General features: G+C 39.0%; 1 protein-coding gene across 1 annotated transcript; it reads right to left on the bottom strand.

Moving 5' to 3' along the window:
- Nucleotides 1-523: 523 nt before the first annotated feature.
- ACPP (acid phosphatase, prostate) lies at nt 524-8,916 on the bottom strand. Its single transcript, XM_009878351.1, has 10 exons — nt 8,803-8,916; nt 7,375-7,470; nt 6,727-6,813; nt 6,193-6,345; nt 5,262-5,360; nt 4,325-4,411; nt 2,611-2,743; nt 2,075-2,157; nt 1,148-1,254; nt 524-680 (listed from the first exon to the last, which is right to left on the bottom strand). The coding sequence occupies exons 1-10, from the start codon at nt 8,914-8,916 to the stop codon at nt 524-526; spliced, it is 1,116 nt and encodes a 371-aa protein (XP_009876653.1).
- Between the last annotated feature and the right edge of the window lie 6,433 nt (nt 8,917-15,349).

Here is a 15,349-nt window from a genome sequence, read left to right on the forward strand (position 1 = left end):
ATATCCCTTCAAAACACTATAGCTATGATTACAGTTCTGCTCAAGTCCTTTTGGAGTGAGTTGATCTTGAAACATTACTCTGGTTTTGTATTGCAGCTGGGTTTTTCCACTTATTAAATAAAGCAAATGTTCATCAAAGGTAAGTGGCTGCTTTCTAAAATTTTAGATTTTTGTACTGAGGAACATTTTCTTTTGGTAGAAATCAGGAGAGTGTTAGTCATGCTGGTGGAAGACAGTGAGAAATACCAGACTGTAGTCATATCACAGTGTGGGAGGAGTTGTTCCATAAAGGCAATCTCACTGAAGGTCATGGAGGGAACACCTAAAGGTATAAAGAGAATTGTTCTTAGCATATGGTCTCATTTTCCAAAAACACGGCAAATCTGTTAATAGTACCTCAACAAGTAGGTGGCCCATTTCATACCAGACCCACAATTAAAACTTCCAAAGAGCTTCTGGCAGAAGATGTAAACCTGACTTTACTTTGGGGTACGTGTGCCCAGAGCACTTAACTTACCTCTTTTTATATCCTACATTCTTGTGTCCAGTAGTGTACTACGACTGGGGAGACCAACTGAGTAAATCTCTCCAGTGGACAGCGAAATTTGCAGCCAGGGAGAGTGAGGGGGTGAGGATCTCTTAAAGAATTATTCCGATAGTACATTTCTATGGTGTATTGCCTGTTTCAGAATACAGAAGGGTCAAAAACAAGTGAGATATGCAGAACCACACAGCCTTTCCATGTTGTAGTGATTGTACTTTGGGACAAATATTCAGCCAGCTAATTTGTCTGGCAGTTAATATGTGCAGTTAGGACTCTGGAGAGATTTTTTTAAGCAATAGATGGTAAGTGTCAATCTGCATGTAGTTTGTCTTTTTGGTAGAGAATCAAAGAGTTAAGCAGATAAAAATTGTAGAGTAAAACCTCTCAGAACTGAAGCAATATATAGAGGGTTTTCAGGCTGCAGTGCTGTGATTCTACTACTGTCAATCACTGCTAAATTGAGTTCAATTATAGTAATTAAAATCAATCCATAATCTTTTCCCATGTAGTGAACCTTGTGTATCCAGATTAAGTAGTCTAGGCTATCAGTAAATTGCTATTTAGAAAAAGTATATGTTAGCAGTAGAGATTGCAAGTACTTGCCCGTTTTTTTCCTGGTAAAGTTCAAAAAAATGACAGGCACTATAAGGAGGCAATTTCCCGTTGAAGACATTGAGTGCCATCTGTAAGGCAGCAACGGTGGCTGCGTGCTGTAAATAGTAGAAACCTTTAATTAAAGGCCTATTGAAAATTATTGCACGTACCAATTATTTAACAATAGGTCCAGCACATTATCTGCCCACTTAACACTGCTTGTGTGGCCTCTGCCCTCCGCCACATGGAGCAAACTGAAATGCTGCATGGACATACTATAAATATATGTAAATATTTAAGAAGTTTAGTCTCTTGCAATTCTTATCAGTTAGTCCTTGCCCATGGCAGAGAAATTGGAACTAGATCCCTTTCAACACAAACCATTCTGTGGTCTGAAATGAGATCAGTGAGCTCTTTGGCTGATATATACCTGGGAGATCACAATCTAACTACAGTTTAGAAGTAGGAGTTTTCACCAAGATCAATCAAAAAAAATTCCTTCTCTAATAACAGTACTTGCATGTTCTAAATAAAAATCTGAAGTCACGATTGAGTAACCGCATAAGACCTTTTAAAATAACTAATGGTAACTTTTTTTTTCCTTTTGCATCTGAAAAACAATACTGAAAGCAGGAGGTTTGTTTCTAAATTTTCTTTGTGATAGAAATTAAATAGAACACGCAGCATAGTTTTTCCAGTGCTTTGCTCAATCGGAATAATACTACAATGAAACAAGCCATGACATCAGGTGTAAGATGGAATGCTGTAGGTCTCAAAGTACTATCTGTTCATTAAAGAATGAAAATAATCCAAAAATGTTTAAGATTAACCAAGTTAAAAATGTATTTGTAGCTGTATTTCATGAAGTAAGTAAAGTTTCCTGGCTTTCACTGTATTTACTAGCTGCAGAAAGGGAGCATGACAGAAAGGACTCACCGCGGAATACATAACCATTTTTTGCTGCTGTGAAGGTTTTCTAGCCTCAGAGATATGCTTTAGAATAGTTTTTAAAAGAACACCTGGAAGAAAATTGGGAAGGAACAACAATGGAAGGGGTGCTTGTGTTAACGTCTCTATCCCTTGTTGTAACACGATCTGTCTTTAAACACCAGATGTATTCAATTGACTTTATAGGCAGCTGGTGTGGAGTGCCGTGTTAATTCTGATATTACATTTATATGAAGAGATGGTTCAGTTCATCAAGAATCTGTGTATTACTCTGGATTTCTTATGCCGTGTAACCAGAACAATACCTCCCCTATAATGCTGGGTTCATAGCCTTACCATGCATGATTCATAGCCTTACCATCCCCCTTCCCCTTAGTCAAAATCTTTCAGTGCTGATCAGCAATACCCACATTGTGGTGTTTTTCATAGCTCTACTATGTAGAATCAGTAGTGATCTTTATTATAAACCCTTTCTTCTTGCCAATTCTACTCTTGGTTTTAAATGGGGTAAGAATTCGGCTTACCTCCCTGCAAACGTGATTTTTGTATTTGTTTGTGGAACCCAAATTCCGCCTGCAATAACAATTCTGAGAGCTTTATCAGCTTGGTCCTGACACCATGAGTAGCCCAAACAGGTAAAGTGTAATTGTTAACATCCTACAGTGAAGAAAGAAAATACGGTGATTTCCTTACTGATTCCTACTGCTAGCTGTTGTTTGTTCTCGCACAAAACGCTTGTCAGAACAAATTCTGAACATTTCACTCAAGTAACCTTTTCTCTTTATAATAAAATAATGACTGTAATTTGCATTTAGACAGCTGTAGAGTTCCTATTTGTAGTGTCACACTGTTTAAAACAATTTTGAACGGCAGTGTTCGACAAGAAGAAGAGATATAATACTAAAAACTATGCAAAAACTACTGTCATTACTTATGCCTATTGCTAATGCTGTCATCGGGTGCAAAAAAACTAGTTTCATTACTCTTTCTTCTTCAGCTCTCTGCTGAGATATATCCTGAGATCTTCACTGAAACAAATCCTCTGTAGATGTCATGGTTTTAAGGACTGGTGGATCTGAGATATAAGTGAGATTCAGTGATCGGGTAAGAATATGTATAGCTGGAATGTGACATATGTGTAGGGATTAGACATGGAAATGCAATTCATACCTGTATATACCAGTTCTGTTAGATACTGACACAGGCCTGAAGCTAAAGCAGAAAGAATTAGTCTTTCCTTAGGGTCATAGCCCAAGATATATGAATGGTCACAACTGTGAGACGGAAAGATCTACCCGTAATTCCCATTTGACCAAGGGTGGGATCTTTCCTTCAGGACAGTATGCCCTCTGAGAATGTGAGAGTTGGACTGAGCCCACCAGAGGGAATGTTCTTGTAACAACCAGTCCTAAAGAAAAAGCCAGCTACTTAAAGGATTTGTTTAAACAAGGGAAACAATCAAACAAGTTAGTTTAAACCAGTTCAGGTCACTATGTATTGTTTTCTCATTTAACAAATGTGATTTGTGTCTTGAGGAAAGAACTGGCTAGTTGCATGCTATTTAAGATGTGCTTGCTATAGTTTAAAAATAATTATGCATTAAAGCATTTGTAGCAAAAGCTGCCTGCAACAATAACTTTGTAATGCAACACTTACCAATTTCCACTTACTTCATCTAAGTCTAGACTTTGAAGTGAGGTGAACTCTGGCTTGTTGCTGAATTAAGGGCACTCAGGATTCTTTTCCAATCCCAGTCAGAGGTATACCAGACTCTGAGACCCAGATACTCCTTTTGGTTTTTGAGTCCCAGATAACCCTTTTGGTTATAAAACCCACACTGCTTTGTGATGTGCCTAGTTTCTTTGCTTTTTCTGTGATGGAGTTTGGAGGAGTAATAAGACAATCTTATCTAAAGATATGCTTTTGACTCATACTCCATGTGCAGTCACTGACAGGAGCTTGGATTTGGTGGGCCATTGGTTTGCATTCCTTATAGTGGTCAATGGCCCAGAGCAGCCTCACACAACCAGAGTGCCTTCTCAGGGTTTTCAGTTGCAAATTTGACTTTAGGTTAAGGTTTCTTGGGAAGAAGCTGAAAGAAGTCTGTAGTTCAAAAAAGTTGGGAAGCACAGACCTACCCTCTTTTGATGTCTTACAAACAGTAGAAATAAGAGTTTGAGTTTTTAGAAAGTGTACATATTTCTGTTGGACCTTGGGAATTTTTATTGTATTATTTACCTCATGTTGTAAAGTGTCAGAGAGCTTCCACACTCTAAACTTCTTCAATGGGTATCCTGTATGAGTGGCTAAAAACTTCAGAAATGGCTGGAATACAAAAAGGCAAACTTGTACACAGGGCCTTTTTACATCACTTCTACACACTTCCAGACTAGTACATAGTATTTTCTAGAAACAATGGTCTTTACACTTAAGCAGTGAACCGTTGCCTGGTGGAAAGAGAATCTATCCTATTTATCTAGGCAGTGTTGGTGATCTGAGTTCTAATCTGAAGTGTGGTGGTGCTGTATGAGTGCTGGAAATGGGACACAGATATATGAGAAAGTCTGGCAGAAATCCAAAGTGTGCTTAAAAGAAAGTACGATAAACAGAATTGTTCTGATATTGATACTGAGCAAAAGGGAGGTATGACGTATACTCAATATGTAAATGAGCACCTAAATGAAGGCTTTGAGTCGGTAACATGAACAGCTACTTGAGGAAAGCACTGAGGCTGTTGTAGAAAATCTTGGAATTGAGCTGTGAGTGTTCTGTGGTGGAAGAGGAATCTGAACTAGCAGGGAGTTACACAGAGAAAGCAGAGGAGTTGCTTTACATGGAAGTAAAGGGTTATTGGAGTGATTTGAGAGGTATTGGCACTGATTTGATCTGAGGTTTTGTTTCATCTGCTCTCATACAAAGTAGGTGAGTGGTTTTTTTACAAGGCAGTGAATTATTTGTCTTCTCAATTAGTTGCAATTTTCAATTGATGTGAATAGCATAATCCAGCTGGATCTATAACGTTGTAATTGTTTTTTGGATATGTTGTATACACCCACTGTGAATATTAGAGATCTGGAAGGAGCATGCCGACTTCCATTTCTTAAGCCTACATGTTAGCTAATCTTGACAGAAGTAGCACATTTTAATTAGATTTCCAAAACTGAAAATACTTTACCCTGTACTGTTTGAATTGTCTTTGGAAATCCCTTGTTGCAAAGGTTTTTCTCAGAAGCTCGTTGTATTTTGGGCAGTGTGAGAAAGGTAGATATAGCAACTGAAAAGAAAATTGCAAAACACTATTTAGGCAAGGTGCTTCTTGTTCTGCAATTCAATATACCCTTGCAGAGATGTTCTCACTGGCTGCACTGGTTAGGACAAGCTGGAAAATAATTTGGGAATGTAGTTTTCAGGGATATTCATCTCCAGGATGGTAAGAGTCATACTGATGACTACTTAGAAAATAAACTTTAAATGCTCAGAGAAGTAATAGCTGCAGTAGTTCAAAGCCAAGGGATTCATTTACACAAGATTAAATTTGTCCCTTGACAGAAGACTAACACAAGCCCTCATGAACTGCTTTGTGCTTGGCTTCCCCAGGGATGATTTCACTCATCCTGCTCACTCTTTCTTGAAACACGCTGTCACCTTTGACAACAAATTACCAAGTGGCAGCTTAGCTGCAAGAGTCGTCTTTGTGCATACTTAGCTCTATTACCTGGACTTACCATGGTTTCATCAAGTTCTGCTAAATAGTAGAAACTTGTGAGACTTCTATAACTCACTTCAGTCTTTTGTTCTTTCAGACATATGATAGTTAAAGGTTACAGGTGACAGGGTTAATTCAAGAATTTATTAATTATTTTATCGAAGCTAGACTGAGTTTATTCTTGTTTGAAGGTTTTGTGTTGAATATTGAACAAAAGCTAAAATTTGACACTGAGATATTCTTGCTTTCTGCTCACCTTGTCGAGCCTTTCTGCACAATGCTGGTGACATAATGTACTTTTCATTGCCTTTGCTGTGCCCCTTATCCTGCCTCTTCATCTCATATACTAGGTATTTTACTGATGATTAGAAAAAAGCAAATGTCCCTGGTTTATACTCACTTTATCGTGTGACAGTGGCACTGTGTGAACGGGAACTGGCTGCCAAAGGACCCTGGGGTTCCAGATCTGGCCCTGGGTGGGTGGGTACAGCCCAGCAAGACTTGCCTGAGCACTCATAATTGTGTGATCGCAGTCAGTGCTTTGAACATAGATCTGAAGCAGGCAAACAAAAAGAAAAAAGAATTGGGAAGGTCATTTCTCCTGTTAGGTTTTGGTTTTCTCTTGGTAGGAAGGAAGGGAACTAGTACTGTGCTGAGGAAGCTGTCATGAAAATGGAGTGGGGGGAAGAAGGAATGTGAGAAAGGAGGGAGAAGGAGTGAAGCTGGAATAAGACCTGGGATTAAAATTTTGTTGGATGAGGGAGCTGCAACATGGGAGCATTTCCCTTAGAAGTCCTAGTGAGAAGTGTAAGACCAACTCCGTTTGACCATCTAGGCTTTGGGACATTGTGTGTGCACTGAACATTTGGACCTTAAATGACAATTAACATTAACATCTGTCAAAAACATCCTCCCTCCCAGGTCCAGTACTTGCCTCACACTGTTTGTATGCAGCACTCAGGAAGTACGAGTATCTCCTCCGCATGTACTGGCCAAGCTCGTACTGTTGCTGTATGCCAAGCTGTAGAAGTAACAGAACAGCGTAAGAGGCACAAGAACTATGCTATGTATCCATTCCTACAGCCAAAAAATGAAACATTTTGTATTATTTTGCTAAAATGAGACCTGTGCAGAGTATGAATCCCATCACCAGTGATTCCCTATGGAGGTTAGAGTTTTAGTTTATGGAGGTTTACAGTTTTGAGCAAGATCTTATTTTTCAGGAAGACAGAAAATCTTGAATAGAAGACTTCAGGTAAAAAAGAGTCCTCTAAGCCTTCAGGCCTTTTGCTGAAGTGGTAATTATTATCAACAGTCTGAAACATTTGATTCTTGGTTCTTGCCTGACTGTGTCCCCACTATCCGCCATTGGATCTTGTCACGCTTTTGAATGACACATTCTTCATGGATTTTATTCCCAGGAAGATCGTAAGATGGGACCAAGTCGCTTAATCTCTGTATTAAACTAAATGGATGACAAACTCTGATAGCAAATATGTATATACAGTTGGGTTCCAAAAACCAGATATCAACAGACCACATCTTAGTATTTCAGTATATTGGCGGAGGCAAGCAAACATACCTTGGTAAGCTGTCCGTATCCCTGCTGCCTTGCAACTTCTTTGTGCTTGTCAGTTGGAAAAAACTCCTGTGGGGTGTGATCACCATGGCGAAATACCTGATAAAAACAGATAGAATTCCCCTTGTGTTACTTGAATTTCTGGGATGGATGTAATTAGTCACAAGGAATGTGCAGTTACAGTGAGTGCTGTGTCTAACAGATTCTAAACATATTCATAGTGCTTTTCTTGTTACTAGGTAACTAGAGTACCTGTTTGATTTATTTAAACAAATGTAACTCTTCTTTTTTTGCCTGACATTTGAAAAGTAATTAGCTCAATTAAAGTTTTGCAACTTATAAAAACTACAAAATGTCTTAATGTATTTTAAAAAGGTTTTGTATATTTTAGGAGGTGTAGACCAGAACATTAAATATCAATAAAATGAGCAGAAGCATATAAGTAATTTCCCAGAAATATTAGGACATCAGTATTTTGGTAGGACTAACTGAGAATTCAGAAGTAAAAACTCCAAACTACTGCTCTAAGTACAGTTTATGTGGCTGATGGCTGTGAAACACTCTTTGTTGGCAGAAATTAACATTTTTAAGCTACCCATTGACTTTTTCATCATAAGAGGTAATAAAAGTCTTGTCTAATGTCTAAATAGAGACTAAACTATTACTCTGAAAACATTTAACTTGTTTTGGAATTCCACTTCAGGTAGAAGATCTACCTGTAAAGATACATCATGATTTTTCATTCCTGCAATTAATTCTTTCTTCATCCAGCATATAGATACTTGTCATATAACCTTAAAATTTTACCATCAGATTTTTTTTATTTCTTAATCTGTATAGGGAGAAGTAAAATTGGAAACTGCAGCACAGAACATATATAAGTGATATACAAGTATGTGCGATGTTCAGATCAAGATTTGGCCTTTCTGCACACAAATGGTATGTCATAATAACTGCGAACAGCATTAGTTTCACAGCACTGGTTCTATGTTGCTCATTCAATGTTATTTTACACTTGTTTGACTTCCATATAATGGAATTTGCTTTGCATGTTAATACATTAAAACCACTGGAGAAGTGGAAATTCCTATGTGGTAAAGAGGATTTTTGCACAGTTCACATTTAGTTAGGAAATCCTCTTTAGCAATTTAAAAAAAGAATCCTATGTCATTCCTCTTTTAGTGCTATAAAAAGGCATTTTTTGTGAGTCCAGAAAGTTGAGTTCATCTAGGACTGCACAAAGGAGCCAAAAATATAAACTCTTATTTAAAATTGTGCATGTTTTTTTTACAATGCAATAGTGATTTTTTTACTATGCAGGAAACACTTAAACATTAGAAAGTGTCCCCTCCCCACTACCCTGGAGTACAAGTAGAGCAGTAAGTGACAGGTTCTGAAGAAATTCTATTTGCCCAGGAACTGTCTACTTACTATGGACACAAACTTCAGTTTTCTTTTAGCTGTCGTTTCATGAAGAAAGATGCAGAAGAGGCAGAACGTGAAGCCCAGACTCCAGATCCCGCACAGCAGCTGCCGGGCTCTCATCGCGAGGGCAGCTCTCAGCGGCTTTGCACACCTGGATCCCAGGCTGAATACAGAGGTACAGTAGATATGTGGCTCAGAGGGGAGGAGGAGTCAGTTGTGCTCAGTAAAATCCAAAAGTGGTCTGTGAGGGTGCCTCCTCTACTCTTTTCTTCCTTCTTGGGTGAGTGTTTTTCAGAGGATTTGTTCTTTTTTTAAGAGATCTCTTGATTTTTCCCTGATTTGGCTGTGGTCTGTAGGAGGGATAAACATCAGAAGGTTTTGTTGCACAGAAGCAGGGATAAGCCTAAATTCACTGCAAAAAATGGATGAACTTTTTACAGAAAACAGTGGCACATGCTGATACTAGAGATGCAGTCAATCTACAGCTATCCCCTAGAATATCATAGTTAGGTGCATTTTTTTTATTTTCAAATTTCTCTTGCTGCAAACTCTCTTATTGCTACCGCATGCATAAAGCAACAGTTGTTTCTGTCATTTCCCTGATATATTTTAGATAAGGAAAAAACCCAGCTCAGAGGCAGTTTTTTAAGAGATGATGTTGATCTTAGAAGCTTATCAGTCTGTGTTCAGTGATAATCATGTGCTAAAGGAAGCGCTGTTAATATGTTAGAATTGATGGTGATTTCTTAGTGATTGAAAGCTCTCTGTATGTAAGAAATTTGAAGAAGTTACTGAAGATAAATCATGTCACTACCCAAAATAACATATAATCTCGGGCTAATTTAAGGCAGAAATTAAAAAACTTTCTTTTGTAATTATTAGATAAAGAGTTCTCGAGAGGGATCAGTTCTCTCTCCTGAAGTAACAGTGCTGTACCTTTCACATCTATTAGAGCTAAAAAGATTTAGTTATGAAACACTCAGAGGTCAGACTTTCTTGGTGCAAGATGGTTCATCTGTCATTTCTGCTTTTGTGCCTGACAAGTCTGAACACACTTGTGCAGAAATAAAGAAATAGAAAAATATGGAGAGCTGCCCACATTGTTGACAAAGGTGGTTTTGTTTTGTTTTTTTGAATGAGAGATCTAGGGAAGATGTGGTTCACATCAGGAACAGAAAGGTTTAACTTCATTCTTTTCAAGTACCCCTTGCCTCACACTTTATGTGAGATTTCTTTAACAAGGAAGGTGAAATGATTCTTACTTTGGAGATGACAAAATATTAATGTAAAAACTGATACTTGATTCCTTTGATCTGGTCTCGGTATTGTGAATTCTATGAGAAGAGACACCTAAAGTGCTGGGAGTTATTTTTAAAGTACTCCATGTTGATTAACTCTGTTCCTGCTGTAGGTCACAGAGGGAGAAGGAAGCAGCGTGCTGTGCCACGTACTGGTGTTCCTGAGGCTGAAACTCTAGAGAGCAGGAGATGAAGCTTTCTTGGCACCTAAGTCACACCTGCAGAAATCCCTTGTTGCAGGTGGTGAGAGGTATGAAAACTGTAGCTGCTTTCAAAGTCAGGGTATCTGATTCTCTACTAAGCATGTAGCCTGTGTTAAAACAATGGTTGAAGGTGGAAGAGGAGGAGATAATGTTAAAGGCAATAAATTCCTCTCCCTCGCTGCCTTGGAACGTATAAAGGAAAATACATGATCCTATGCTTTTACCTTACTGATGAAGTATTTATGGGATCATGATAAACATATTATTATTAAGCAAGTAAAAATAACAGCTCTGTGGTGTGCCCTGTATTTTGATATCTGAAAAGTCAGTGTGTTAAGACATTCTGATGGATCTTTGACCTTGTTTAGTGAGTGTGTGTTTTCACTAGCAGCTCTTCAGTGTTTTAAAGTAGTTCATGGCTTAAGTGGTGTTACTGTATTTAAAAGTTTAGTAATCCAAAAGACAGACTTTGGCCCTCTACCCTCACACTGCAATATGAAGAACCTTTTCTGAGCTGAGATGCTTACTCTCTCCTCCAGCTTCACAGTGTAGGGTTCATTCTCTTAGTATTTAAACACAACATACAATTGTACTTGCAGCTTGAGATGCTGCTCCATCATTGGCAGTGGAGGAGGATCAGAATCAGTTGAGGATACATGGATGAGCCTGTCAGGAGAAGACTCCAGTGTTGAATTAAAGCAGGGAGAAGGAGGCAGGTGTAGGAGGATTTCACCCTTCCCATGCTTCCTCTCCTTTTTCCACGGTCTTGAAATTTCCTCTGGTGGGATACTTATTCCAGGCTTTTCTGCTGAGGTCATGACTCTGTGTCTTTTGCAGCTTGGATGTCCATGCCCACTCCCATGCCTTTTCCAGGTCTCCTTTTCTCAGCTCCCATCAGGTCTAGACTGTATCTGTCCCTAAACAGAGTTAAGTGTTTCCTCTGGTTTGCAGTGCACCTGTTTGCCTCTCACTTGCACAGTGTGATGAAAGGATAAAGAAAACCGAGGGTGTCATTAATTCAGCTGCAATAAACTAAAAGCCAGAACAAAAACCCCTGACTCATAGCTTAGTATCGAAATAGATAAGTATCAGCTGCCTCTGTTTGCTGAGACCTGCCATAGACTTCTCTGGTCTTTAATGTTAGGAAAACAAAGGCATGGCGTGTCACAGTGACACATTACCTCTGCCTCAGAAAGAGCTCTGTCCCAATCAGATACTCTCTTTCTGTTAATGATTTCGGTGCTGGCATGCAATATTCTTTCAGCCCATTTTAAGACTGAGTTAGAGGTGTGTTCCTCTGTCCTGAGGAGCTGGGTGAAGTCTTGTCAGGAGTGCCCCTGAGGTTTACACAGCCATACTTCCACTGATCCTCTTCTCAGCATCTTCTGCATTCTGATTTGCATTTTGTGGCTGTTTGGGATGTGCAAATGTGATTCACATTTGTCATCATAAAGTACACGACTCAAGAGGAGTGAGGCTGCTATGGAGGAGTTGCAGACTAAGATGCAGCTTGGTAGTTGTGTCTTAACAGATGGTTGTTATAGTATCAGAACAGAGGGATTTAGCTGGCATTCTGCACAGTGGTAGTACTTATTTTGATCTTAGGTTATAAGAGAGGCACAAACTTGCATTTTGTGCAGTGCAAAAGCCCTTTATTCTTTTTTCCTGGATTCTGTGAATGAATTCAAGCAACCTAACTTGTGTGTGAGGGACAGCTGCATCACGTAACCTGACTGCTGCTGCAGGAAAGAAGTGGGTTTGTAGCAAATTGCTTTAGACCGCTAACATTCTCCAGTTATTTAGACTTCGTAATGAGTTTTGTGGGACTGACAGGATCCTGTTGTTCTGACAATGGGAGGTGAGATATTTCTCATACTGAATGAGAAGAACATTTTCTTCCAGCTGGACGTCGTCACAGCTGTCTAGCTTGGGCATGAAGCAGAAGTGTTTCATCCCAGTGCTGACATAAGTCCAAACAGTAACCTCCTTGTGTGTAATCAAGCATCAAGCTATTGTCCTTGTGCCCCTTAGAATACCTGAGGGGTTTAGGTTGCAGTTTTCTTTAAATTTTAATAATTATATTTAACTTTGAGGTAGGCTACAGTAACTATGATTGAAGCGATTGTTCTGCTCTGCTGGAATGATCTCTGATCATGCCCTAGCACAATGCTGCAAGATTTGAAACACAAATATATGGGAAGGAACAAATGTTCTTTCAATAACTTTATTATTTCTACTGGAATAAAACAAAAAGTCCTTTACAAAAAGCCAACCTGAGGTCAAATATAAGCCATCAATTTCTCATAACTATTGCATCTTCCTGGTAATGAGCATCATCTGCCTATGTCGGTAGTTTAGGTTTTGGTACTTAAATTTAGGAGTGAAGAATTAGTAAATGAGCTGTTTGCTTCAGAACTATTATCCCCTGCTTCCCCCTTTTCATTCTGTTCCTGTGTGGTTACCATCCTTCAGTCTCTTCGGATTCTTTGATTTTTGGGTTCATTTTATTGCAGTAGAATGTGGGCACACTTTCATGGTACAGTTCAAAACTTTTTTATCAAATGTTTTCCTGAGAGGCTGGTGATTGTTTTAAGTATTGCCACAACTATTTTCTGAATGAAACTGTCAGAGCTGTTGTGGTGGAAAATTGTGGGTTTATGTCACTGCACAGTGTCTGTTAATACTAAATGGGCTGCACAGTGATATTACCTTAGAGCTCTCCTTTGCATTTCCAGTATGACTTTTATCAATTAAATTTTCATTGACTAGCAGTATGGTTATTAGAAGCAAACTGTGCATTTTTGCTTTAGGTCCCACGTTAAATCAAACTAAAATAAATATTGCATATCAGGGTGACAAAAATCGGTATGTTTTGCAGAATTCCACTTTAGAAGTGACGTTGAGCTTGTTCTGTCATGTATTTTGATGTGCCTCTGCAAAGTACCTATAAAAGATGTTCCATTTTCTTATCTGCTATAATCTTGTGTTGTCCATGTTCCGTAAAATTGCAAAAGCTTAATTTAAAGCAAACAAAGGGAGAAATGCAATAGTGTGAAAGGGAAGTTGATTTTAGTGCAAACAAAACAAAAACTGTATGCCTAAACCTACACAAGAACTAAGAAATGGTATAATATTTGGGAAAATACTTGCCTATATCTACAGGCACCTCAGAGAAATATTTTGCAAAGGCATGTTGCCATCTAGTGTTAAACTCCTTCCTATTCTTTGTACTTAGGGCTTGTGCAGTTGCAGTAGTTTCCTGACAGACACTGTTGTGGGAATCATTGTAAATCCAGTCATATATCAAGAAATGCAGAAGAGCATGGCTGCAACCAGACATCAAGATCAGATGACCACATTTCCAAATGTAAATGAAGATTAATTCAATGATTTTCACTTCTATATTAACTACTATATTCAGGGCTTCTGGCAATATAGATTTACTCTCCAGAAGGAAAGAGTTCGTTAAAGTCAGTGGCCAGTTCTGCTTCCAGCGTTGTAAGATGTGAAACAACAATGTGGTGGTTTTTGTATACTTGTGGTATTAACTCTTAAATAATTTCCTCCTTGTATGTTTTTATTTGTGTCATCATACAAACAATACTCTGGGTGGGTTACTCATGATTGCCTCTTACCTATTCTATATTTTTCAGATTCGTTACACTGACTGTCACGCTAGGTGTTTGGATTAGTTTGTACCAAAATCTGGCCAGATGAATTCAGGAACATATTTTTACTGTGTCTGAATTTGGTTTCTAACACATTACAGTAATGTCCCTTCAAGAAATAGCTGGTGGAAGACTCTGATTCTGTGTTCTGCTTTGCTGCTGTTCTACTTTCTGACATTAAATTACCCAGGCAAGGTGTTTCGGTCGAGTATCTACGGTATAAATTACCAGTGTTGTTCTCTCCTAGCATTTGCTTGACAAATTAATTATCAATGTGGCTTTGTGCAGCTCATGCCTTCGCAAGGCTATGTGAGGTGGCAGTGAGGGTTCAGCTTGTGTAAATTAATTATAGATGCAGTTGGCCTTGTGTGAAAATGGCTGTGGCGCATGTAAGGTGAAGAGGGATTGTGTTAGGCTATCACAATGCAAAGAGCACCTGCTCATTGTATTTCTGATTCAGTCCAGGTAATAAGCAGGACTGTGTGTAAAAAGAGAGTGTACTCTGGGAGGCAGGAGAGCAAGAGTGTAGCTTTTGATTTTTGATAATGAAAGTCAGAAAAGGAGAGGACATGGTGTAGCTCAAGAGTGGCTAAAATTCACAGAGGCATCTGCTTAGCAACCCTTGTGGTCCTCAGGCTATCTGTTCATTACTTTGTTGAGTTAGAACTATCATTTGTCTGCCTGTTTCTCAGAAAAAAAGTTTGGAAATTCTCATATACATAGTGTGCCTGCTGTTCTGTTTTGTAGCTTAGGGTAGGGGAAGGTTTTCAAGGATGTTTTTTTCTTTCTGCAGGTTTCATCATCTCCTGCTTATTCCTCAACTGAAAAGAATAATCTGTGAAATCAGTTGGTTGCTGCAGGAATGATTATGCGCCTTGGGATGATGGTGATTTCAGATAGGGAATAAATGAAAGGATCAGACACTTCAGAAGGGACAAGTTGCTTGTAAAATTTCAGATGTCTTTGGCAAAAATACATATATTTTGCCTAAAAAACCCTCTGAATTTTCTGAGTGGAGCAGTGCCTTCTAAGTGTTACCCTGGGCAGAACTACAAATACAGACATCAAAATTACAGCATGCATAAGCTTTTACAGTGATATCTGAAGTGCTGAACACAGCTGAGACACCTGGAGCCTCCACCCACACCCATTAATGCCTCATTTGAGCTCAGCCTGGGGCTTTTGCTCCCTTCCTGAGCTGTGCTATAGGTTTGACTTCCTCTTGCTCTGCCTTCTTGCTGGACTTCCACCATGGGCTGCAGGTGAACTCCTTGCTTGGATCAACCTCTTGGCTGTATGTTTGTATTGGGTTGACCTGGCCGGATTTTGGCAGTGGGGGGAGAGCTGCAGGGTGGCTTCTGCAAGAAGCTGCTAGAAGCTTCCT

Source organism: Apaloderma vittatum, unplaced genomic scaffold (genome assembly GCF_000703405.1).
Source record: "Apaloderma vittatum isolate BGI_N311 unplaced genomic scaffold, ASM70340v1 scaffold4211, whole genome shotgun sequence".
NCBI lineage: Eukaryota > Metazoa > Chordata > Aves > Trogoniformes > Trogonidae > Apaloderma > Apaloderma vittatum.

Excerpts from the sequence above, each read along its gene's own strand:
- ACPP (XM_009878351.1), bottom strand. The coding sequence starts at position 8,916 with ATGAGAGCCCGGCAGCTGCTGTGCGGGATCTGGAGTCTGGGCTTCACG. Across the intron at positions 7,471-8,802 it reads AACTGAAGTTTGTGTCCATA|GTATTTCGCCATGGTGATCA; the intron begins GTAAGTAGACAG and ends TGTTTTTATCAG. Across the intron at positions 1,255-2,074 it reads AAATGGTTATGTATTCCGCG|CACGCAGCCACCGTTGCTGC; the intron begins GTGAGTCCTTTC and ends TACTATTTACAG.